This window comes from Schistocerca cancellata, chromosome 1 (assembly GCF_023864275.1).
Source record: "Schistocerca cancellata isolate TAMUIC-IGC-003103 chromosome 1, iqSchCanc2.1, whole genome shotgun sequence".
Lineage (NCBI taxonomy): Eukaryota > Metazoa > Arthropoda > Insecta > Orthoptera > Acrididae > Schistocerca > Schistocerca cancellata.
Window position 1 is genome coordinate 1,045,179,646 of NC_064626.1, and position 27,020 is coordinate 1,045,206,665.

Below are 27,020 nucleotides of genomic sequence, written 5' to 3' on the forward strand. Positions count from 1 at the left end.
TTGCTTTACACGGATTACGAGCTTCTTTAATAATCCTGTCATCGTATTTCTTTTTTTGCATCCTCCTCTCCCATTCTGTAAGTTCTCTTGGGTCTTAAGTAGTTACAGTGAAGCATCTCTTTAGTTGGAAGATCTAAAGCTATCTGCATCCAGTCCCTGAACATTTTGACGGTGCCTTTAGTTTATCTAACTCAAGTATATGCTACACCTTCCCTTTAGTATTTCTTGGAGATACTGGGAATATGGCATCAAGTTTCGTTTTTAAGGTTTGAAGCAGACAATCAGATGAGTCACTGCCCCCTGTTTCTGCAATTTTCTGTTGCCAGTTTACACCAGACAGTGCTGCTTTCAAATCATTTTGTCCCTCCCTTTTCACAATTCTTCTACAGAATGTGTAACTTGAATGCCATGTACTTGGTTGCCATTTACTCTTGCTCTTCATAATGAGTTCCATTACTAATGCGCTGTGATCTGTAATCACTGGTTCAGTTACACAGATATTATAACCCCGAGTAATGACGTTGGTGATAACTGTATCTAGACAGACATCACCCTATGTTGCGAGTTGGTTCCCTACAAACAGCCCTTAGCTGTTTGTTAAGCTTGGTGCAAATGGCTCTGAGCACTATGGGACTCAACTGCTGTGGTCATAAGTCCCCTAGAACTTAGAACTACTTAAACCTAACTAACCTAAGGACAGCACACAACACCCAGCCATCACGAGGCAGAGAAAATCCCTGACCCCGCCGGGAATCGAACCCGGGAACCCGGGCGTGGGAAGCGAGAACGCTACCGCACGACCACGAGATGCGGGCTGTTAAGCTTGTCAAGACCTACTTATAACACCTCTACCACATATATGTATGGCGAAGTCAACACGAAATTTAATTTTAGAGTTAAGACGTGTAAGATAAGATAAACAGTTCTCGATCTGTGCAGTAAAATTTCCACTTACCAACTGATGACAAGGCATTATGTATCTTCTCTGATGCTTTGGGAGATATCTACTGTTTTATTTCTGCAATGTGTGCGTGGAATTGGCGCAAACAAATACTACCATCACACTTATTATTGGGCGCTCAGTGTCAATGGAAAGCTGCGGTCTGTTTCCCATTAGAAACAAAATGATTTTTAAAGGGGAATTTTATGCGCCCATTCGATAGAGCAGTCCCAAATTATTCTAGTGCGATATTCGGTTTATCGATATTAATCAACAATGACAGTAAAACATGAAGAATAACGATTACTCTAACAGCGAACGAGCAGCGCGCAGGTGTCAACACTCAACAGTTTGACCAAGGTCGCACAGACGTGTATGATTCTGATCGGAAAGGGGGGCCATCGACATTGACCACAGACGACAACGTCCAGGCAATTACGGAGCTGATTTTCCATCGATGGGCAAATTCTCACAACAGTTCTCGAATGGCCCCCTGCCTAAGGAGCGGATTCCTGTCGTCGCGGAATTGAGCGATTGGCAAAACGTTTCGATCGTTGTTCACAGAGACGTTGTAACTACCAGTATGTTGCTATCGTTATGTATCTGTGTCACTTTCAGTAAAAGTTACCTGGTCTTCGAAAATAATGGGTAATTTACTTTGTTTTTAAAAAATGGTCTCGTACCTTCGAGAAACACAGTACAAACTACTCTTTCTTGCACTTAAACGTGCTATCATTTCGATTTCTGACATTAGTGGCAATCTATGATATGGCGCGTTGTTAATTATTTTTGGAACCGGGACTGGTTTAACGTTGCCACTAATGATGTTTATACGCCTTGTCAGATACCTGACTGTGTGCAGCAGATAAACAAAACGAGTGTTCGTGATGTTAACGTTATACCGGTATGATAAGTGCTATTGATGCCGACTTCCCTGTGAAGAGTTTCGTCCGATCAACATTGTATAAATTAAATGGTAGCTTCGAATTCGAATCAAGGCGCAACCTGGCATTTTTCACTTTCTAAAGAGTTACCCGAGGCTAACGTCAAGTTACCTTTAATCCATCTGTTAATCGACAAATCACTGGATTTGATTGTTGACAAAATGTAAAATACTTGCTAAATTACAAGGAAATTAATTTCCTATTCACTGACAACTATATTCTAATTGATATGCGTCAACTTTTTAATTCACAGTACTAAATCCTTCTGCATATCACAGATCTGAACTGAAATTACTCACAATAACACGTGGCTCAGTGGCTATGGTGAGGAGTGGGGGTTGCCCTGTTGTGACAACTGGTAGGAGAAGTAAACAAACATGGCGGAATAGTATTTTTAAAAGGGAGTGGAAAAGTTTTTACGAGCTGTTAGGGATAATTGTATGCAAAATATGGTACACAGAAGTAGCATAACAGCAGTTGGATATTAGTAATGTTGTCGGATAAATGGCGAAATGTACATGTCTGCAGTGTCAATGCCTATATTCGGAATCCTGAAGTTTAAATCTTCGACGAGAGAAGGTTTGTATTAAAAAAAAAAAAAAAATGTTTACTGTGAAATTCAGTTCTTGGTTTTGTTTGTATGTTGCGGTTTTATGTCATGTAGTGGCGTAATGATTTTATTATTTGTATTACCTATATTTGGAAATACTGCGATACAAGGAAAACAACCGTGATTGCAGACGTTACTTAAAAGTAAAACTAGAAATGTTATCTGTAATAAATTTTTCCGTAATAACGACAGTGTGTGCAGAGGTACAGTGCGTTGACTTATTTATTTATTTAGATTCCATAAATCCGATACAGCGAGACATTCCCACGGATGTAGGACTTGTCAGATTAATACAAATTATACAAAAGGAATACGTGAAAAACACTTGCAAGAGGAGATTTAGGCATAAGAAAAATACACGTTAATAGGTATAGGCAAAATTACACTAAAAAAAGTTAAAATGAGGGTAGATCTTAATATATACATAAAAGACGTAGTAATGTTAACAATGATTTCAACTATCGTAATGCATAAGAGTACATCAGATTTAATTAAAACAAAAATCAGAGTTAGCACAATCTAATTATTCTTTGACCGAATAAAAGGAATTACCTATTAGATAGTGTTTGACCTGTTGTTTAAATTTGGGAACCTCATGGACAGGTGATTTCAGTAATGGTGGGAGAGCATAGAACACCTTGCAGCTCATGTAATGGGCTCCTTTTTGTACAGTACTATGTTTTTTTTAATTCATACAGGAGGTCCATCATCCTCCAGGCATTGTGGGTATGGTATGAATCATTGGTTTTGTGTAGTTGCCCATTTTTACCAATGAAACATAACAGGGAGTAGATATATTGACACACAGTTGTCAGTATCCCTAATTTTCTAAAAAGGTTTCCACAAGAATGTCTTGGCTGAGCACCTCTCATTATCTTAATAACTCTCTTTTGGGCAATGAATATTTTTTGGAATGTGGCTGATTACTGCAGAAAACTATGGCATACAACAATTGTGCATGTGGGATTACAACTCGATAATAAATTCACTTGGGAAGGTGATACCACAGAATTGCTTAAGTGCCTAAACAACTCTGTATTTGCCATGAGTATGATGTAGATGTAGGCGATATAAATATTTAAAAAAACTTGAATACTTTGCTTACTTTCATTCTTTTATGTCATATGGGATCATATTCTGGGGTAACTCATCAAACCGAGCAAATGTTTTTAAGGTGCAAAAGCATGTGATAAGAACATCTTGTAGGAACCTGTTCACAGAACTTTGTGTTCTAACCACTGCTTCTCAGTATATTTATTCCTTAATGAAATTTGTTGCAAGTAGTAGGCCTACATCTCTATTTCCAGCCAATAGCTCAATGCATAGTATCAAAATTAGGAATAAGAACAATCTACATAAAGACTTAAAGTCACTTACCTTGGTTCAAAAAGGGGTCCAATGCTCAGAAATACACATTTTCAATAAATTGCCAGCAACCATTAAAAACTTGGTTTCATATAAAACAGATTTTGAAAGACTTTTTGATAGGCAACTCCTTCTACTCCACAGATGAATGTCTTAACAGAGACTGTTAAGCTAGCTTAAGTTAAAATAACTTTTAGATTTCAGTTTTGACAACACTTGGTCACAACAATCAAGATTAGGTATTTTGTGTATGATAAATTTATTAATAGTGCATAACAGTGTTTCATTCTAACAGTATGTTAATTCTGTAAATATTAGCTGTTCCAGTTTACTGCATTGTATTAACCTGTTTTGATTATCTCCTGACAAATGATTAAGGTAGTAAGTATTATATTCAATTGTTTTATGTTTTTATGTTACACTTTCTGACATGTTCCACACCCACGAGAACCATCTCATTTTTTGGTTCTATGGAACGAAAACCGAATCTAATGTATTCTAAAATAAACCGTTTTTGTGGTGTCTTTCTTACATCCAAATGAACAAACTTGATCTTGCCAAAATTTCGTGATAACCCATTATTTTTAAACCAATTAAATATTTGATTAAAGACAATATTGGCCAATTCCTCAAGATTGTGGTTGGGAATTTTGTTGATGAGGATGGAGGTGTCATCAGCGAAAAGAGTAAAATGACTTTTAAAGCTAGTGCACAAGGAAAGGTCATTGATAAAGATGAGGAAGAGAAAGGGGGCTGAGTAAAGAGCTCTGGTGAACACCAGAGCCAATAGAGCCCCTGCTAGATGTTACAGAGTGCCCTTCAGATTCGTTCAACATGACTTGCTTTCTTCCAGTTAGGTAAGATTTAATCCATGAGCCAGCTGATCCACTTACACCCTAATATTCAGCCTTTGCTAAGAGGATTTCATGGTTAACATTATCAAAGGCTTTTGAAAGATCACAGAAGATACCAACAGGAGATAATTTATTATTAAAAGACTCTTAAGATTTGATGGGCGAAGGAGAAAATAGCTTGTTCTGTTGACACTCTGTTGAAATCCAAACAGGATACTTTTAATACCGTATAATGAGTGAGGTGGTCAGTAGGTCTTTTGTGAACCAATTTCTCAAGAATTTTGGATAAGGTTGTTAAAAGGGAGATGGGCCATTAGTTGGTAATGTCAGTTTTATCATCTTTTTTTTAAGAGAAGTTTGACAGTAGCATGGTCTCAGGAACAATCCATTGCTGGATGGCTTCATTGAATATGTGACACAGAATTTTGGTTATTGGCTTACAGCATTCCTTCAGCAATCTTGAAGAGATACCATCAATGCTAACAGAAATCTTGCTTTTTATCTCCCTGATTACATTCTCAATTTCATGTACTGTGACAGGAGACACTTTAATCTGCTTGTTTCTTAAAATAGCTTTTTGAAAGGATAACATGGCTTCATTAACACACCATGTTTTTCCAGTTTGGGCTAATGTTGCCAAAACGTGGTTCTTAAAAATGTCTGTAATTATTTTGACATTTTCACCGATGGTATCATTTGTTTTAATTTCTGTGGTGTTTCCTGCAGCAGGGATATTACCTGTTTACCTTTTTATTATGTCCCAGATGGTTTTAATTTTATTATTAGAGACATCAATTTCTGATTTTATAGAAATGCTCTTTGCCCTTCCTAGAACTTTTTGTAATTTTTTTTTCCTTTTCTGGACTATAACTGGATTTGAGTGAGGCATGAAGATTCCTTTTATTTCTACATGAGAATTTGATACCCAATGTTAACCAGTTTTTATTAGAATATGTTTCACATTTGAATTTGGCAGTCTATTTAGGAAAGGCCCCTTCAAAGAGATGGATAAATTCATTTGCAAAAGCATTATACTTGTCATTAACATCGTCAAAGAGCTCAAACTGATCTTAGTCAACTTCTTGTAGGGAATTACAGAAGATATTGATAGATTTTAAGTTAATTATTCTGAAAATTCTACTGCAGCAGTTATTCTTACTAAGAGGGCTAACACCTTCAATTAAAAGTAACTGACCATCATGGTCTGAGAGCCCATTTAATATACATTTTACAGTTGTGTTCAGATTTCTGCTTCTGTCTTAAGATGATGATGTAAATTCGATTCATGGAATTAGCTGTGATTCTAGTGGGAAAATATACCAGAGCTGTTAAATTAAGAGTTCATTAATGTGATAAGTCATTTTTACCATGTTATTAGTAAGAAAGTCAACATTAAAATCACCTAAAATTACAAATCTTTTGTTTTTGCAAAAAAAAAAAAAAAAAAAAAAAAAAAGTGAGTTGACAGAGATTCTAACTGTTTTAGGAAAATACAATTTTTTCCTGTAGGGACCCTGTAAAAAGATAGGATAGTAATTTCAGAAAAGTCTGTACAGATTACAACTGCACAGACCTCACCCAGTAGATCAATACACTATTCACTCAAGTCTAAGTATCTGTAAGCTATTTTGTTCTTAACATAAATTACCACTCCACCTTTATCTAAAGAACGTCTATCATAAAGAGCTGCTAGGTTGTAGTTATTCAGTTGCAGCACATCAGAACCAAGTTCCATAAAGTGTTCACTAAAATAGATAATATCAGCATTATTAATACAGTGCTCATCCAAACTGTTAATGCATAGCTCATCTAGTTTACTTAATAAGCCTTGAATGTTCGAATCGAAAACTAAATTTATTACCACTGACTGGAGATTTGAGGTGGTTTATTGGGTTAGTCTCTCTTAAAGTATTGACATTAGGCTTACTTTAAGATCTAGTTATGACACAATTTTCCTTGCCTTGGGATGATAACATAAAAAATTCTCTCTGCGTACTGCGGATTTTTTGGGCCTCTGGCTGCTCCTTCCTGCAGGTGGCACTTCTCCCTGAGATGGTGAAGAATTCTTGTCTGTCAAGTACTGAGATGGTTCTGCCACAGTAGCCACTAACAGTCTGGGTGCTAATGATGCTCTTCATCTTTTGGCTCTGGAACTATCCTTGATATCATTAAATGTTCCTGAGGTGATGCTGGGGAAGCCTCATCTGCTTGTGAGAGTGATGATATCCCCTGACCTTCTTCTGAAATTGTTGGTAGATCTATTCTGGATAATGAAGTAATTTCTTGAATGACCAATGCCGCATTATCAGCTGTTGATGCTTGTACTACTGTTGCAGCTGCTTCTGATGAGAGTGATTGTCCTTCAATTGATTCAGGTTTTGTTGCCCTTGGTGAAGGCTCTGTTGGATCCACTGATATGGTGAATTTACTGATACTAGTGATTATGGGTCAATTGTTTGGAGTTGAGTTGTAGCAGCAATTTTGGAATGTTGAGCTGCTGCATATGATGGTGGTTGCTGAGGTACTGAAGGCTGAACTGTTCTAGGCAAGTCACTTCCTTTTTGGAAATCTCAGACAGCATTTCCACAGTTTTGCTGCAGAGTAGTTTCTTGCCCTTTCTGTTAAGGTGCAACCCATGTCTCATGAAGCTGTCTTTTTGTAGGAAGTCGACGGACAGAATCTGAGTGTTGAGATACAGTTTGCATATATTTTAAAACTGTTTATTAGCCTTGGTTATGTCTTTGTTTGCATGTGATTCATATATAAGGTCATGTCAATGTGGAGTTCCCATGATGATCATTGCTTTACTGTTACGAGAATTGTCATCGTCAAGTTTTGTAAATGTTGTGTCCCCCGCCCCATTACTGTAAATTCATTTATATTTTTTGTGTTTTTCCGGTTTTGTACATTGGTGCTCCACGTTTCACAAAACTGCAGACAATGACATCATGATCTTCACGTAAGATTTTTGCTAATCCACAACCATGACTTTCCGAGTGTGTGTTTACATTAGGGGATTTCTTGCCTTATCTTTCTGAACACATTTATAGACACGCTTTTATTTGACAGCACAGTACCAAAAGTTTTTTTGTAATATTTCTATTTTCTTCAGGGATGCTGAAATGGTTATTTAATGACACTTGGGTGACAGATTTGTTTGGTTTTTGACGAGTGAACTTTTTAGGCCTAGTATATTCAGCACAACTTTTATTTGGCGATGCATTAGCACTATGTAGTGAGTGAAGATATATCAGTGTAGATGCAGATATGAATATACCTCTGCTGTAGTTATATTGTGCATGATAAACATCAAAAGGTCAAATTATTCCTGAAAAAAAAAAAAAAAAAAAAAACTGTTTATGGACTCTTCAGAAACATTACAGACCAATTTTTGCTGGCATCGGATGTGAGACAAACTAGTGGCGTATACACAGTACAACAATAATTGATGTGTATTGAATGATACTTTCTAATTGACATTGATCAGCTAACATGTGTAATGATAACATAATTCAAACTTAATTCCTGATTGATGCTTACATATAGATGTATGCACACTAAATAAGTGTTTTGTTCGGCTACTATTATTACCGAACTTATGTAATGAAAGGGGTGGGTGTGGTAAATTAAGACCTAAGTGTTCAATAATCCTTTGTCAGTTACTTGAATATTAAATAAATAGACATTTTTTCAGTATATGTATTTGCAAGGTTTTAGGAAATGTGTAGACCAACAGTGATTACAAGACTGAAGTTGTTTCAACTATGTTACAGTGATTGGTGTTTCAACAGACACCATTGGCAAATTCCTCATGTCGGAGTGGTCAAGCAGCACAGGACGGAGGACTATAATCAGTCCAGCTTATATCAAATCATACAGCAGCGCCACTACCTGTCCGTGTAGCAGTGGATACGCCCCAGAGGTACAGGTCTAAGCATTTACTGCTGTAGAAAGTTTAAAACTACATTATCTCTTCTTTGCCACTGCTGAAAGTAAATAAATAAATTTACATATGTGTCATGATATTTCATTATTGATAGTTGAAAGTATTGACTGTATGTTATTTATTTTTTATTTATTTTTACTTTGTGTGCCTGTTTTATTTTGTACGCTTCTTTTCATGTGCATTGTATAGTAAGCTATTCTTATACGTCGTGTTAGCTAATTATATATTGTTAGATTGTCCATGTTCTGTTTATTAAATGCTTCTTATAATGCATTATCCTTATTGTGCGGTGTTCTGCCTGCAAGTCCATAAGATGTCAGTTGTTTGCTGATATTAGTACAGGGTGCCTATGCTCCATTTTCAGTAACTGTCAAGAAGAAAGATGTGAACAATCTATCTCCACCAGTATTGAGACAATGTAAACAAAGTACAGCTTCTTAATATTATGATTCTCATCCTTTCTCCTCGTTATTATGCTGGCAGAAAATTACTAAGACGACAAAATGATTGAAACTTCCTGGCAGATCAAAACTGTGTGCCAAACTGAGACTCTAACTCAAGATCTTTGCCTTTCACCAGCTTGAGCTACCGAAGAATGACTCACGACCCATCCTCATAGCTTTACTTCCACCAGTACCTTGTCTCCTACCTTCCAAACTTCACAGCAAAGTAAAATGATTACTTAAGATAAAACCCTTTGAATTTGTTAGCAAGTTTGTTGAAGGATCCGTATTTGAAAGACTGACAAATATAATTAAACAGGAGAAACACTGCAACAAGACGACACCACCACTTGGCTGATAACCCAAGAAGAATTCACCAGTGGAATACGCCGAGAAAAACTGCAGCCTCATATGTCTTGGTTTTGATCCTCAGGTCTATTATCATAAAATAAAATAACAAAAACCTGAAATCCAAATTGTTTTCAGGACTGTTAAAAGCATCAACTAAGGAGAACATTCACAGATGGGATGCCGGTTGTCTTTGAAGAGACTGAGTTGCTGTTGATTCCATGAACCTAAAAATTTACTATTCCTAGGAATTTGCTACAGCAAATGTTCTTATACTAAAAGCTAAATATGCAATAAATTGTTAGTGTCCAGTAATAGTCTTAAACACAACTGTCATGGGAACTAGCACCAAGTTTCTCACACTGACCCACCTGAGAGTCACACTCTGTAGAACAATCAAACAATCTTCTTCTCCTTTTTTTTTTTTTAAAAAGCGTAGTGTGCATTTGAAATGGAAAGCATAGCTAGTAGAAGTATTATGGCTACATTACCGGGATGGATTTATGATGCCCTGGGTCCTCCCAACTAATACTCTTAACATTCTGTCATTAATCGTGCGTTTTTAGCAGGATTGCTTGAAAATTCGTAGGATAATTCGAAGGATAAGTGTAACAAGCTGCCTCTGCTAGAACTGCTGCCTTTCTTCAGAGATAGATAATTCAAATTGATACATAGATAATGTATGTTAAGGAGTGTGTTGTGTTTATCTTCTGCATCTCACAATACTCCTAAAGTATAAATGCAGTAATTAAAAAAATACTTACAAACTGTGTAGGTAGAAGGAACTGCATAAAAAAAAGTAGTTTCTATTTTGGTCTGTTGGTACTCCACAATAAATGCTTCATACCACACACATTTAGGGCTCATTTGACAGTTTTTGTTTTTACAGCCAAGTTTCTTGACTGGTAGGAACTGTTGATTGCTTGCAGATGATATTTATATGATTCTCCATCAAATTAGCAATACACTATATTGTATCATAGATGATCTAGTACATACATGAATTATTATAACTCCATTTTTGTCTTTCTTCTACACCAGAGTAGCTCTGTCATACGTAATGACATATATATGTTATGTTATTCAGAAGTCTACAAGAGGCACATAAAACATTTTTCAGTGTAACTACATTTGGAAATTATCAGCAAAATGTGAGTTTACAGTCCGATTCAAATGGTGTGGTCACGCCTATCCCTCGTCCGTTTATTTTTTGAGCTAAGTTCTAGATGGGAATGATTCGTTGTAGATGTGACAACAGTGGAGTGGTTGTTATATCCAAGCTAATTGTGATGTAGCTTGTGTTTCATTGATCCTGAAAAACTGCAGGGAGTTGATCTGCTGCTTTAAGGCGTGCTTTGCTATATTGTTGAATAAACTATGTATCAGTTATTTAAATGGTGTGTAATGCTTGTTTATGACTGTTGAAATTATTAAATGTGATATTGTGTTTAGCTGATAACTTGCAAGTGGTGTCTCCCTCTATGGCAGTGTAATTTTACACTAAATATGCAGTTAAATGTTCTGCTGTGCCACAGTTGTCTCACACTTTTGCTTTGCATTACAAACAGTAATAGTAGATTGGTAAAATGTTCTGTATGCTTTTCTTCTCATGTTTTGCTTCTTACTGACACAATGTGCTGTGAATCTGTTATTTATTATGTTGCCAGTCTTCTTAGTGTTTTCATGAAGTTCTTTATGTGGCTGCATGGATACAAAAGTAATCTCTGGTGTAATTATCAGAATTATATTTTGTTTGCACTACTTTGGTATGAAAAGCTCATCAGTAAAGTAATACATACAGTTCGGTTTACATTGAAGCTTGACACAGTATATTGTTTTACATCCTTTTAGTTAAAGTAATAATTTGTGATTTTGCTTCATATCAACACTACAAAAACATGCTTCTTAGCTTTGCTGTTTATGTAACAGACAGTTCATGCTTGTTAGTGCCATGTCTCAGATGTTTGGACCCGCATAACTCATTTTGTAGGACAGTTAGAGAGTGGTATATTAATAATTGCACTTTTCCTTGAACGCTATTTTGTTTTCGTTTGCTAGACTTACACAAGATTCCTCATATCCACGCTACTGTAATTATTGCACATCGCAGCCAAGTACTTCTCAGTCTCAGTGACCGGAGGTCAAATTTGGAGACAAGTCAAGAATTGGGTAGGTGATCTTCTTTTTCAGTTTGAATATTTTTCAGTAATTTTTTCGTACTTACCAGAAATTTATAATTAGAATGTAACATAGTTCAGTATAAAATCGAAAAATGAAAAAAGTAGGAGCAGAGATTGTAAGCTCTCTGGTTACTGACTGCACCGCACCATCAAATTATTGAACATCTAACAAAATCAACAAACATTTTCATAGCATTATTCTTTTAGTACATTTATAGTTTCTCTAGGTGATGCTAATATTTCGAGTCGTCCTATCTAATGGTGACTGTCCCTTCCTTTCTGAGTAAGGAAATACTTGTAGCAGAAGACTGGAATAATGAACTATGATACTGACTAGTGTACTTCCAGGTGTTTTATAAAGTAGTTGTTTCCATTTTCGGCAAAAAATGGAAACTACTTCGCAGAACACCCAGAAGTATACTATTTATCAACCATGCCAAGAAAATCACAATTATGATGCTATGCACATGTTTGTATTGATATATTTCCCTCAATTGGCGAATAAGAAGCATTCTGAAATATTTAATTTTCAGTAGTACTGTATCTCTTATTTTACTGTAGGATATAGCATACTGAAAGGTGAATGAGTCAACAGAAAGCATGTATAAAGGTCAATGCTTTATTTACAATGTAGTAAAAGATAGATTGCTTTATTTGCTATATTATCATTTTGTTGCTTACATAAAATGTGAAATTAAATGTATTATAAATTGGCCACGTAACAGTCTTCCTCTTATCTCTGTTTCCTTGAACTTGAAAAAATTAACATTTAAGCTACCTTAAGATGCTTGCATGTGCCATTTTGAAGCCAAACTCATCCCAAATCAGTTTCCCTGATAATATAAACTATTTAATACACATTTTTATTTCGAATGATAATGCCTGATTTTGAGTTGAAATAAATCTTAATGAGAAATTTGAGCATGTTCCATTGATTACATTCTAGTGCTTTGAAATAATATGTGACAGGTTTATATATTATTAATACTACACCATATTCCACATAATTCTCATCAATATTAATATGTCAAAATACCAGAAATGTAATGGTGTATTAGAATCAAGTACTGTTATACGCATAATGTGACATTATGTCTAAAGTTAACAGTGCTTCTAGAACAGGTATAATAGTAAAAGCTGTAAAAAAAATAAAATATCAGTAACATGAAGATGCCGTTAAACTGAAACTGAAATTTTATAATTTTATAAATATTGTACCTAATGAAGCAGTGTGGAAATGCAGACATATGAATAGATCTTCTATTTATAATCAGACTATTTACTCATGACACTGTTGTCCATAGAATGTGTTTGCATAGGGAAATGTTACAAATTAAATAGGGTGATTCAGAAGAAATAGCCACATAATTTGTGAAGGGATTGTAATGTGAAAATAAACCAAAAAAGTCTTATGAACATGTTTCTGATTTTCAGTCTTTGCGGAACGAGAGCAGGTTGAAAACTACACACGTCCATGAATGATCATGAAGACGTAACAAAATACTGTGTAGGTGCTATGGTGGTGAAGATGACTGATCTACCCTACAAGAGGTGTTCAAAAAGTCCTCCACCAGTCTCAATGCATTTGTCAATGTGTTGGAGGGTGTGTTGTGTTGCACATCGAACATCATCTGGGCATGCTTTAATGAGGGTAGCAGCATCGGTGCTGTGTGCGACAAGTTGGTCATGTTTATTCACCTTCTTAGTGTACTCATCCTCCTTTCACGAGTCCCATAAACAGAAGCCTAGTGGGGTTAGGTTGGATGATCTAGCAGGCCAGTTAATAGATCCGCCACAGCCAGTTCACCATTGAGGAAATGTGTTATTCAGATACTGGGATACTTGTTGGTACAGTGAATCAGTGATCCAGCATGTTTCAAGTACATTTGTCATCAGTGCTTTAATGTCAGGTCTTCCAAAAGTGCAGGAAGGTCTTCTATTGGGATATGTGCTTATGCTGCGGCTGCCGTGCAATTTGGCAGGAATGCAGGTCCTATCACTGGGTTATCAGTCATACCATACCAGACGTTCACCGAGAACCTAACTTAGAATATTGTTTCCATAGTGTCATGTGGCTTCTCCATTGCCCGTGTATGCAAATTGTGGGTGTGGACACCATTGCATGTAAATGTAGTGTCATCTACAAATAAAATATATTGCAGTTGGCTCTATGTAAAGCTAACAATTCGCAAAATCGTTGTCCGCTTACTGAGCCACCTGGATGCAGATGGTGCATTGGCTACACATGGAGCGGGTAGAAGCCCTTGGAATGTAATGTACATCGTACTCACATTAACGGAATATCGAACTGATGGGTAATGCATCATGCACTGGTGGTGGGACTCCATTGTACCATTGCAATAATGTCTTCCCTTTCCACAACTGACTGGGTAGCCTCACATTCTGATGTTATGTGTGTATTGGGTAATGTTCCGGATTCGCGTGATCTTTGAAAAATCCTTGGAAGTACCCCGGCACAGCCGTTACATTACCTATGTACGAACAGCATGTCTGCATATTCTTTATGAGTGAATGTATGTGGTATGTTGATTTTCACAAACACAGTAGACTTGCTCAATTAAACAACACTCATGCATGACACGCATATGGCCTCATGACTGCTCACTGATACATCCCGCAGTTGCACACTGGGTATGCTTGCAGCTATTGCGCCAGTGCCGTGTCACAGTGCTTCCATTTGTTAGAGAACCCCCGTACCTCTTATATGATAGATCAGTCATCTGTCCCACCATTATCTGTCCGCCACAGCATATACACAGCATTTCGGCAAGGAATATTCACACTTGTCTTTCGTATGCATTCGTACACATGTGAAGTCTTCAACCTGCTCCAGGTTCACAGCAATCGAAAATCAGATACATGTTCATAGAACCTTTTCGATTTATTTTCACATGTAGAATCGTCACAAAAATTATGTGACATTCTTCCTGAATCACCGTATAATAGTGTTCTCAATCCAAATGGAAGACAAAAATAATTAGCAACAATATTTCAGACAGGAGAGGAGCATCCTCTTTCTAGGTGCTGAAACCAGAACAATAGGATTACGGACTACAGGCATTTCTGAAAAAAGGACAAGAAAATATTTCCTTCACAGAGAGAAAGGAGATACTGAAAATAGGAAAACAGAGTAGCTTATAAATTTTTTTGGAAATAGGAAAGATCACTCTAAACTCTGGATTAGATGATACACAAGGTGTGAGAACTTAAAAGTAACAAATGTCAACAGCTGTTTTTGAATAACTACCTTAAGCTAAATGAGTGATGGGACCACAATAATTGTTTGTGTTGAAGGATGGTGGCAGGGGTGAATTCACTTAAATTCAAGAAATTTCATGAGTGTCTTTAAATCTGTGTCCACAGTTGCTGAGAAATTTTGAATGATTCCATACTGCGTGCAGCTGTCGATTTTGAGTTTGGTGTTGTACAATTTCGACTTTCCAAGTACCTAGATGTAATTATTAACTGCAGTCAATAAATGTGCCAACATACTTGAAATTGTACTGTAGTACAGAAAATCGACCAGAAATTGAGCATATTTAAAAAATTAGAGATTTTGACTGCAGAAAAAAATTGCCTATGCATGAGTATCACTAAGGTTATTATGCCCCTATAAGGTTACTGTGTGAAAAAAATTGAATAAATTCAGCAGATGTTGATACCATGTAACTGCCTTTCTTAGATACAGTTCTGGTGGTATTCAGATTTTAGTGGGAACTGAAGAGAGCTAACAAGAAATAAAGTCAAAGGGAATGGACTGTTTCAGTATAGGAACTGAGAGAATGGAAGGGAATTAGCCCAATTTTTCTTTGGTTTTGCTTGGCGTGCTGCATCATTCCAAATTCTCAGTTAGTTTGTATTGATTGACAGAGGATGTACATTTTCTGTCAGTTGTATGTCTAGTAAGCTTATAGGTCATGGGTGTGTAGCAGTGAGGTGTACATGTCTAGAAAAGTATTAAGATGTATGTTGTCACAGAAAAACTTTTGTGGCAATGATCTGAAAAAAGGAATTATTGTCAGGGAGTGATTGGTGTTGAGAACACCCACCAGCCATTGAGACATCCAATGGCAACCAATATCATTACTGCTATTGTTCATTTATTGAAAAGAAAATGGCCCTCTCCTCAAAGATTGGTGAAACATCCCTATTAGACATGGTCCTATTGGAAATGATAAAACTTTTCCTTTTCCCAACCTATAAATATGTTTATCCTTACAAAAATTTACATTTTAACATGGAATCCAAACAAGAATGTCACCTACACTAAGTGTTTACAAAGGTGAAAATAACAAAGAACTAGAAAAAAATGAAGTATTTATTGAGGGTTAAATTCTGAATTTGAATTTGTCGTAACTTGGTCCAAACACTCCTTGTAAACTATCAAACCACATCGTATTCATCTGTTATGACATAACAAAAACAAATATGTGGTAAAGCATTTACCTGTGCTTCATCTAAAACACTTTTGACTATCATTATAAACTGATGATTAGTTTGGCTTTAGGAATGGTAAAGGCACCAGATAGGCAGTTCTGACATTGCAGTTGATAATGGAAGCACGACTAAAGAAAAATCAAAGTGGATTCTTAGGATTTATGGACCTTGAAAAGCATTCGACAATGTAAAAAGATGCAAGATGTTCGAAATTCTGAGAAATATGGGTAAGCTGTAGGGAGAGATGGGTAACATACAACATGTACAAAAACCAAAGGAAATAATAAGAGTAGAAGACCAAGTACGAAGTGCTCCGATTAAAAAGGGTGTAAGACAGGGATGTAGTCTTTCAATCCCTACTGTTCATCTGTACATTGAAGGAGCAATGTCAGAAATAAAAGAAAGGTTCAAGAGTGGAATTGAAATCCAGAGTGAAAGGATATCAAAGATACGATTCGCTGATGACATTGCTATCTTGAGTGAAAGTGAAGAAGGATTACAGGCTCCACTGAATGCAGTGAACAGTCTAATGAGTTCATAGTATGAACCGAGAGTATATCAAAGAAAGAGGAAAGTAATGAGAAGTAGCAGAAATGAGAACAGCGAGAAACTTAACGTCAGGATTGCTGGTGATGAAGTAGATGAATCTAAGAAATTCTGCTACCTAGGCAGTAAAATAACCATGATCCATGGTGAATGGAGCAAAGAGGATATCAAAAGCTGGCTAGCACTAGCAAAAAAGGGCATTCCTTGCCAAGGAAAGTCTACTAGTATGAAACATATTCCTTAATATGAGGAAGAAATTTCTGAGACTGTGCCTTTGGAGTACAGCATTGTGTGGTAGCAAAACATCGACTATGGGAAAACTGGAACAGAGGAGAATAGAAGCATTTGAGAGGTGTAATAGGGTAAGGAATGAAGAGGTTCTCCACAGAATTAGCAAGGAAATGAAGATATGGAAACCACTGACAAGAAGAAGAAGGATGATAAGGACACGTGTTAAAACATCGGAGTAATATTCGTGGTGCTAGAGGGAGCTGTAGAGGGTAAAAACTATAGAGGAAGACAGAAATTGTAATAAATCCACAAAATAATTGAGGACGTAGTTTACAAGTGCTGCTCTGGGATGAAGAGTTTGACACAGGATAGGAATTCATGGAGGACCGCATCAAACGAGTCAGAAGATTGATGGTAAAAAAAAAAAAATAATAGACTGGATTAAAGAAAAATTCATCTAAATAGATCCTTTACCTTCCCAGTATTATCATAAAGCATATTTTAAAGTGCTTGTGCTTTAGGCTAATATACTCTCTGCAAAGGAATGATTACAGAAGATTCTGTGCACACTATAACAAACATATCATGAAAGAACAATGTTATCCAATTCAGAGGCATGTGCTTGTTAGTGTCTTTGTGTGTATTTGGGGGGGAGGAGGAGGAGGAGGAGGAGGAGGCAGCATAGTTTAATAAAATGATGCAGTTCTTAACAATCTTCTGTACTTCCAACTGTAGCACAGTTCAAGTGTAACAGAGTTTAGGCTTCTGCTTAACATCTGTGCATGTTTGCTGTTGATTTGTATCCTGTCAGAATTTCTTTTCCCATTAGTCATTTGTTCTACTGAAGTTTTCATAAACATTATAAATGTATGATCATGAGTTTTACATTACACACTAGTATACACTGATCAGCCAGAACATCGTGACCACCTATGTAATAGCCAGTATTTCCACCTTTGGCACAGATAACAGCGGCAACACATTGTTCCATGGAAGCAGTGAGGCATTGGTGCATCCCTGGAGGGAGCTCGCCCTACATCTGCTCACACAAGTAACCTAATGCCTGTGAATTCCAAGAAGGGGGGGGGGGGGGGTCGGTGAGCTCTGACGCCACGTTCAGTCGCATCCCAGGTGTGTTTGATAAGGTTCAGATCTGGCAAGTTCAGGGGGCCAGCACATCATTTGGAACTTACCACTGTGTTCCTCTACTCACTCCATCCCACTCCTGGCCTTGTGACATTGCGCATTATCTTATTGAAAAATGTAACTGCCGACGGAAAACATGATCGTCATGAAGGGGTGTAATGGTGTGCAACCAGTGTATGATACTCCTTGGCTGTCATCGTGCCTTGCACGGGCTCTACTGGACCTATGGATGCCCACGTGAATGTTCCCCAGAGTGTAATGGAGCCGCTGCCAGCTTGCCTCCATCCTGCAGTACAGGTTCAAGGGGCTGTTCCCCTGGAAGGTGATGGTTTCACGCCCTCCCACTGGTACGATGAAGAAGGTATCAGGATTCATCAGACCACGCCACCCTCTACCACTGTGCCAATGTTCAGTGCCGATGGTCGTGTGCCCTTTTTAGTTGTAATTGCTGATGTTGTGTTAACATTGGCACATGCCTGGATTGTTGGCTACACAGGTCCTTCATTAGCAGCATTCAGTGCACTGTTTGTTGAGACACACTTGTACTCTTCCCCACATTAAAGTCTGTTGTTAGTTCCAGCTCAGTTTCTCACCTATCCTGTTTTACCAATCTGCCCAACCTACTATGTCTGACATCTGTAATGAGGGGTGGCCGCCCAACCCCACGATGTCGGAACGTGGTGTCACCTTGGTTGTGCTACGTGTTGAAGACGATCACGACAACACTCTTCAAACACCTGACAGGTCATGTAATTTCCGAAATGCTCATGTCAAGTCTCTGGGCCATTACAGTCTGCCCATTGTCAAACTGAGGTAGATAGCGTATCTTTCCCATTCTACACGTGGACAGCACACTCACTGATATACATGCACCATGCATGTGTCTGACTAGCTGTCATTCCTCATCAAGTGATGCTGCTATCGTATGGACGGGTTTATATCAATAATAGATTGGTGGTCATAATGTTCTAGCTGATGAGTGTACACCTAGCTCTGAATATAAAACTGAAATATTGTTTCTTCTTTAGCTGCTCCACTGAATTGTAATAAGAGAGCAGTAATATAATAATTTAAAACATAAGAAGAAAAATAGAGGCAGAAAGAAATTCTAAGGTGTGTGTGTGTGTGTGTGTGTGTGTGTGTGTGTGTGTGTGTGTGTGTGTGTGTGTGTGCGCGCGCGCACCCATGTGCAGCAAATGTGTAGGACAAAGAAGATAGCAACAGATTTTTTGTGAAAGCACAAGGTATAGAATCTTCCTAATAGCTGTAGTAACAAGGTACTGAGTTCTGTGCAGCTGAAAAGAAGCTCTGTAAGTCTTTTCCTTATGTATGTGGCCTACAGCACACATATAAGAACCTGTTTTATTGTGACACTATTGACAACTAATGGAAATGGTTGGTAACTGCAGCACATGAAAGTGGCAGTAAATTGATGTACTATCATTTATGGTTATTTACATGTTGTACAGTTTATGATAGTTTGACAATCAGCCAGTGAGTGCACTTCAAATAGGATAAAGCATTTTTCTGCCTTACATGCACAGAACCTCTCTCGTACCATCACAGACAGCTTGGTATGTAAACCATGATGTGAGTTTGCTGCATATGTATGGCACCTCAATCTGGCTGAACACTCAGCAATGGCCTTAAGAGTTGAAACCAATGTGCATCTGAGAAGAGATCTCCATAAACATACAGTCAAAGTGGAGAAAAATGCTACTTTCATTGATTGGGAGAGAGGTGGGAGGGATTAAAAATCACATCTCTGATCTTACACCAGAATCTTCCTAAAATATATAAGCAGTGTAGATATTTTCATACCTTTGAATAACATTTTAAACTTTTGATTTATTAGTTTTGCATTCACAGTTCAGAAGCTGGCTGTAATTTGTGTAAAATGTGTCAGGGGGCAAGTCTGATTTCTGAAGCTCTGATATAAATATGGTAGCACACAGCAACATGTGCTCAGAGATATTGATAACTTACAGTGAAACATATTCGTGCAGCATATCTTTTCCACAGTTTGACAGATGTATCTGTATCTTAAGTTTCCATTAATGCATATGGATTGTTTGGTGGTAACGTGGTAACCATATCTGACTAGTATTACATTTTTTCTCGTGTGACCTATTTCCACAAATACTATAATGGTGTGCATGTAAGACAGTGGGTAATGCACAATGGAAAGGGACAGTGTAACACATGATGCTCCAGCCAAGAGCTATTCTGCCAAATTCTGACTGCAGCATTGCCTTTGGGGGTGCACATGGAACATTTAGAGTTGATTTTCATTGTAACTTGGGCGTAGTGAAGATTCTCAGTAGTGTCCGTTAAAGGTGGCATAAAGCAAACAGGACAACTTAAGAAGTGACAGCAATGGTTTTCTGAACATATAAATTTATCTAACAAGAATAATAATCAGAAACAGTGGGCCAGTGTGTTGCCCCTCTCCAGCATTGCCAGTTACTAGCATAGGCAACAACTGGAGAGTGTGATGTGGGACAAAGACAGATAATACACTGGCACCGTCATAGAGTCCCTCTGTGCATGATACTGCTACCTTCTTACGTGCATACCACTGTAGCATTGTGGAGATTGTATTGCAGTTTAGGGAAGGTTTTGCTCAGACTGGTGTTCTTGAAGTAATAGTAATGAAAATGTTGAGCAATAAACTTGACATGAACATTACTGTGCTTTGTAAACAATCTAGAATTACAATAGTCACTTCTGATGAAAGTGTTAGTGCAGCCATATATTCAGATATAGTGTTAAACTTTATTTGTTCAACTGTAAATACATTTGTTGCTTTTATTGTGTTTTTATTCATTTCATTTCTTTGAAAGTAACACTTCACAAAGGTTACTATTCTCCCTTCTACTGTATGTTTGAAATGTTATCAGCACAGGAGCAGTTGGTGATATTTTTCATAAATGCTAGTGTAATTTCATGTAGTTACAGTTGACATGTATTGGTGTGTAAAAATTGCAGGAGAAGATGTCCCATGCAGGTGATGGCCTGCATACTCCAGGGTATTTATCATGGAGGAAACTACAGCTAAGTAGAGCAAAGCTGAAAGCATCAAGCAAAACATCAGCCCTGTTATCAGGGTTTGCAATGGTTAGTGTAGTGGATCATATATTTCTAGAATTGTTGCAGATGTTTTAGTTTTGATAAGTCTATCTGTCAAGCGCTTATGACTGTTAAGAGTACTGGTTCAGCACAATACTAGCTTAACATGAATTTCACATTTTTACCAGTAGGTTTTGTAGACAATAAGGAGAATGTTAGATACTGGAGCAGCCTACAAGCAGTTGGAGTATCAACATCAAAATCTTAGTATTTTTAGAAGTGTGAGCTCCATTTGCTACCTGCATATAGTTGTTAAATGTTTCTGTTGTGCCACGTATTTATGCTACTCAGTCATATCTAAATCATGTATGTGGCACAATGGTTTTATGGGGCTGGTATGCAGCTGGACGAGTTTAAAAGCAAACTGCAAGAAGTGTGGTCAAGCACATTTATTACTTTGAAGCTACACCTGTAGCTCTGCTGGTGATCAGCACATCAGCTGTGAATTATGTGAACAGATTTTCTTTTTACATAATATGCATTTATTTGTATTCTATCTCTCTCTCTCTCTCTCTCTCTCTCTCTCTCTCACACACACACACACACACACACACACACACACACACACACACAAAAGGGAGCAACCTGTCTTTGCTGGAAGAATTGTTAGAAGTTTCAGCTGCGAAGAAGGCCACAGAAAAGATTGTAGAATTACAGCAGGACATCAAAGTAATGCAGAGACAAGCAGAAGAGTTTCAGATTTCAGAACGGAAAATTCATTATGTAAAAGAATATTATAGAGATGTGTTTTGCTGTGGAAGGATGGTGGGGAGGGGAGGGGGGTTTGGTCTGACAGACATTCTTTTTGTGAAATGCTTTTTGGTAAGATTAAAGAGTCAGTATTACAGACAGGCTGGAAACTCCCTCCATCACATTTCTTGTGCAAGGAACATAAGAAAGGGATATGGTGAGATTTGTTGTGTACAAAGCACACATACAGTAATTTTTCCCATACTACATTCACAGAGGTGGTACATATAGTTATTTAAACTAATGAGTGAGTGTAAAGTACTTTAGTGTCAACTGTGACCTTTGGCTGATGATGTAGAGGTTACAAAAGTCATGAAATATTTCAACATCTCTGAACCTTTTTTAATCAGTAGTATTCTACGCTCAGTGTAAATGGTACATCCATGATGTGGTGAAGAAAATGGTAAGGAAAACAGAACAGTTGAAAATTTGTACAGTATTAATAGGGCACTAAATTCAGAATTTATTCTGCCCTTCATCTAATAGATCCTCAATGTCTGAGAGAATGAACAGAAAAAATTACATGTGAACACAGATTTGGTAAGCCTCTTTTTCTCTGAAGTTACTCTTATCATGGGTTCTCTACAATCACATATTGATTCAGCAATGGTCCATATCTTTATTACAACTGTTACTCTGTCCTTGAATTCATTTAAATAAAATTGATTAAAACAAAATACATAGTTTGAAATTTCAGATAATTCAGTGACTTACCTGCACTATTAAGTTTTTTTTAGATAGTATTTGACTGTTGTATTGTAGGAAAACAAACAGTATTAAAGATTAATACTACTAGTTGCTGATTAAAAGTATAGTGTCGAGTATGTTCATCTATGAAGTAATGAATGTTGCACTCAAATTAACAAGACAAGTTTGCTGCGCACCTTTACTATTGTTCTGTGTTGACTGTCATTTGTATCCATTGTCAGTGCATGATCTGTCTAATTTGACAGATTGTTTGCAGATTACATTTCATTATATTTAGCAAAATATGAATATTTACACTGACTTTTGCACCAGGATTGCAGTGCATAGATTCTGATCATGCTCTTATGTGCTTGTAACTCAGTGCATATTGTCACATCTAAATCAGAATCAAGTCCGAATATGAAGGCAGGGTCAGCAGTGAAGTTCAAAACCAAGTACTGAAAGCACATTCATTACTAACACCAACATACAGCCAGATCAGAACTGATTTGTACAGTGTGTGCAGTTATTTATAAAAACATGAATATTTCAGACTTTTTTATGTATATAAATTATAGAGTGCAGCAATCAGTTGTCCTTTTTCTTTAGATTTTATTACGCAAATCCAGATTTTGGCTAGTTGCTAGCCATTCTCAATGCACTATTTTCTATTCTCAATGCATGTAAGTCCCTGTAGTTCAGTTGTCAGTCACAGTTCTTTGAATACTTATACATGTGTTAGCAATTTGGTAGTTGTTTCCTCTTGTGTATTGTCTTCAGTGACACTAAGCTGACCTTCCTGCACTGTACTGGCTGCTTGGTGCACACGTGTTTAAGGATTAATTGTGGCTGCACTTGAGAATTAGTGATGCAAAGTTCTCTTTGGCCGTGTACCTTATTTATGACTCTCACTAGCATGTGAGATTCTTTTGTTAGCATAAGTAGCTTTTTGCAATCAATGACATCTTCACAGTTTTAACTGTGCATCTTAGTTGACAACTGGAACTCTTATTTTTGTTGGTGGCAGTATAACAACATCTTTAATGGCAAACAACCACACAGCACAGTCTTTATTATGTTTATTTGTTGGAGTATTTTTGTCAGTTTGATGCTCTGATCTTCAATCATCTAGAAGGAGTGTTCATATGAAAGTATATGAAATGTTAGAACAGCCAAACCTGTTGAAATTTGCATATGATGATTTGGCATAATGTAGTGACATGAATGTAGTGTCCGGCATCATCACCTCCCCCTAAAAAATTCAAAGCTGTGCCCGGAGAGGGAAAGGTGACGCTCACTGTCTTTTTTTTTTATTTTATTTATTTATTTATTTTTTTTTTTTTTTTTCGTCCAAGGCCTGATACTCATTGATTTCCTTGGGCAATGAAAATTTGTTAACAGTGATGTGTGTACTGTGAGACACTGCATAGCCTATGCAAGTTCTTCAAGAGTAAGCGGTCCAGGCTGCTAATGGAGGGAGTTTATTCTGCTCCACAATAATTCATGTCCAAATGTCTCCCAGGTCACATCAACTGTAATGGCGAAGTTCAAGTGGGACCAGCTTGAGCATCAACCCTTCAGCCTGAACATGTTGCCCTGCAACTTCTGCGGTTTTGGTCCACTGAAAAAACATTTCAGTGGGAAGTGCTTCAGTTTGGATCATGAACTGAAGGGCACAGTGGAAGACTGGCTCCTTTCACAGCCACAGGGATTCTGGGAATGGGGAATACTTTGGCTTGTGAAACAGCCGAGATAATTGTGCTCAGTCCTTCGGTGATTACTTTTGATCGACGACTTCAGTTATACTTTCAGTGTTGTTTCATACCTTTTCTTTTGAACCCTCTCATATGATCGTTTGTGATACCTACAAGAAGGCCCATCCAAGAATAACATCATTACTAAACTCTGTTAAAATGACAAATTCTAAGAGCTGTGTTATTTCATTGACAGTTATTCTTGCAAGACATGTACCTGTCAGCTGGATGTATTTCCCATTTGTGACCTTCAGCACATTCACTTTCATATTGCACTACATCATCTTCTTTTGCTGATGATGATTAGCATTTGACATTGTTGGAGTTGACTGCCGCCTGGACTAGTCAGCTGTTGGTGACATCAGTGAGATTTCTTGTCATCTTGGTAACTGTCATCTATGTTACAGCTTCATCTTCATAGATTGTTGCCTTGCTTAGTTTTCCTGAATTCCGTGACTAAGTAAGCGGTTGATACCTCTGCCAGTGACGGTGAATGGCTACAACATGTTGTGGAGTGGCCTCTTCCAGGTAGACTATAATTGTCTGCAGTCGACTGACATGAGTAGGACTATTGCGATGGTTGACATTTGCTGCATAATAGTCATCAAATACTTGTCATTTTTCTCTGCAGTAGTGCACAATGTATCCACAGTGAAAACAAAACTGATATGTTGTCCTCCGTCCTGCAAACATTTGTGAACTTGGCAGAGTTGATTGTACCTGCATTGGTTGGTTGCTCCTCTCTAAAGTATCAAGTCGACATTCAGTGCCACTATGTCTTATTGTCTTATGTACTCAGTGTGACATTTCTGGCTGTCATACACTACTGTATCTTTTCTCATACTGTATGGTGTGTGAGACAAGCAAGGTCGTGGTGGTTTTCCACAACTGCCATAGGGACAACATTTGGCATTCACTTATACCTCTTTCATTCTCTGTTTTCCTGTTGCATTTCCTCTGTTCACTGGCACCATTTGATGAATTCCTCTGTTGTTGTGATAGCCTTTACCAGAAGAGCTTGGTACATTCTTCTGCTGCACTTTTCATCAGATGTGAGATTTCGTTGGCTTCTGTCGTATCGTGATTAACGATGTGACGTAGGGCCAAAACATTCTATATGTACAACTGTGTCTTTTCACCGTGACATTGGTCCCTGTTCTTCCATTGTTCTTTAGATGAACAGATGTGCTGCTGATTGCCCTCAGAAAAATTCTTCAGTTCTTCCTGGAATTTGTCCCAGCTACTGAGCTGGGTAGATGGGTAGATCATATAACTAATGAGGAGGTATTGAATAGGATTGGGGAGAAGATGAGTTTGTGGCACAACTTGACAAGAAGAAGGGATTGGTTGGTAGGACATGTTCTGAGGCATCAAGGGATCACCAATTTAGTATTGGAGGGCAGCGTGGAGGGTAAAAATCGTAGAGGGAGACCAAGAGATGAATACAGTAAACAGATTCAGAAGGATGTAGGCTGCAGTACGTATTGGGAGATGAAGAAGCTTGCACAGGATAGAGTAGCATGGAGAGCTGCATCAAACCAGTCTCAGGACTGAAGACCACAACAACAACAACTGAGCTTCTGTTCATTGTCCTCGAACCACTGCTGTCCAAGTAGAAGTACATATTGGCCAAACACATAATGTCATCCCACCTCTTGTATTTGGTGACTCGGTTGAATTATGTCAGCTATTTGTCGGGTCCTGACCAGTCTCCAGAAAGCAAGCTGACTTACTGCTGTTTTGTAATCCATCTGTCTTGTGCATAGGGATGGTGTATTGCTTGTGTTTCGGTTCTTGTCCTTGTAGGCAAGAGGTTTTATGTTACCTAATTGATGCTACAGTAATGTAGATGTCCTGAATTACCCAGCATCTCCACCAAATAGTGTCACGTCTGGTTTAGACTAGTGTTCAAATCTGAAGGCAGGATTTGTCAGTGAAGTTCAACACTTAGTACTGAAAGCACAGTTATTACTGACACTGATGTACAGCCAGAACAGAACTGATTTCTTTCAGATAGAATGCAGTTACTAAACAGACATTGAATATTTCAGAATTCTAGTATTTATACAACCATTACCTATTCCAGATATACAAACATCACAAACTTAAGATGTTTCAAGAACCTTTCAGAAACGATAAATACGAAATAATAACAGGCGTGTGCATCATAATGTCTGTTGAGGAAATGTAATGCAAATAAATTAGAACTAAGCTTTTTCTGTGGTGTGCACCTCTATTATGAAGCTTAATAATTTGCCAGCTCCTACACATTCTCATTATATTGGATGAGAAAAAATTGTAGTTGATCTGCAGAAGGAAATCCCAGTATTAATTGCATTACTGGGAAGCACAAGTGATGGCTGGAGGGGAAAACACACACACACACACACACACACACACACACACACACACACACAGAGAGAGAGAGAGAGAGAGAGAGAGAGAGAGAGAGAGAGAGAGAGAGAAAGAATATTCAAAGCAGTAAAAGGACTCTGACTGATGTGACAAGAAATGCTCAGTTTCTTTTGTAGTTGTTTATACCAGCCCACGACATCCAGAAAAACTAAAACTGTTCTCTCTGTGTTTATAGTTTTGCTTGTGTAGCACTTTTATGTGTATTTACATGGTATACAATTTATGCTTCCATGTACTTGCTTCTTCATGGATGATTTGATATTTTTTATATTAT

At 37.5% G+C, this 27,020-nt stretch overlaps 1 protein-coding gene across 6 annotated transcripts in view; it reads left to right on the plus strand.

Moving 5' to 3' along the window:
- LOC126090121 (calcium release-activated calcium channel protein 1-like) overlaps window positions 1-27,020 on the plus strand; it is a 556,688-nt gene that overhangs the window by 415,583 nt on the left and 114,085 nt on the right. For 3 of the 6 annotated variants that reach the window (XM_049906965.1, XM_049906967.1, XM_049906966.1), the window contains exon 2: window positions 8,487-8,635. In XM_049906965.1, the coding sequence (XP_049762922.1) occupies window positions 8,525-8,635 (111 nt within the window). In that variant the 5' untranslated portion in view covers window positions 8,487-8,524. Of the gene's footprint in view, window positions 1-2,245; window positions 2,464-8,486; window positions 8,636-20,999; window positions 21,129-27,020 lie in introns of those variants that run through there. The other 3 variants (XM_049906963.1, XM_049906961.1, XM_049906964.1) reach the window with 3 other exon arrangements.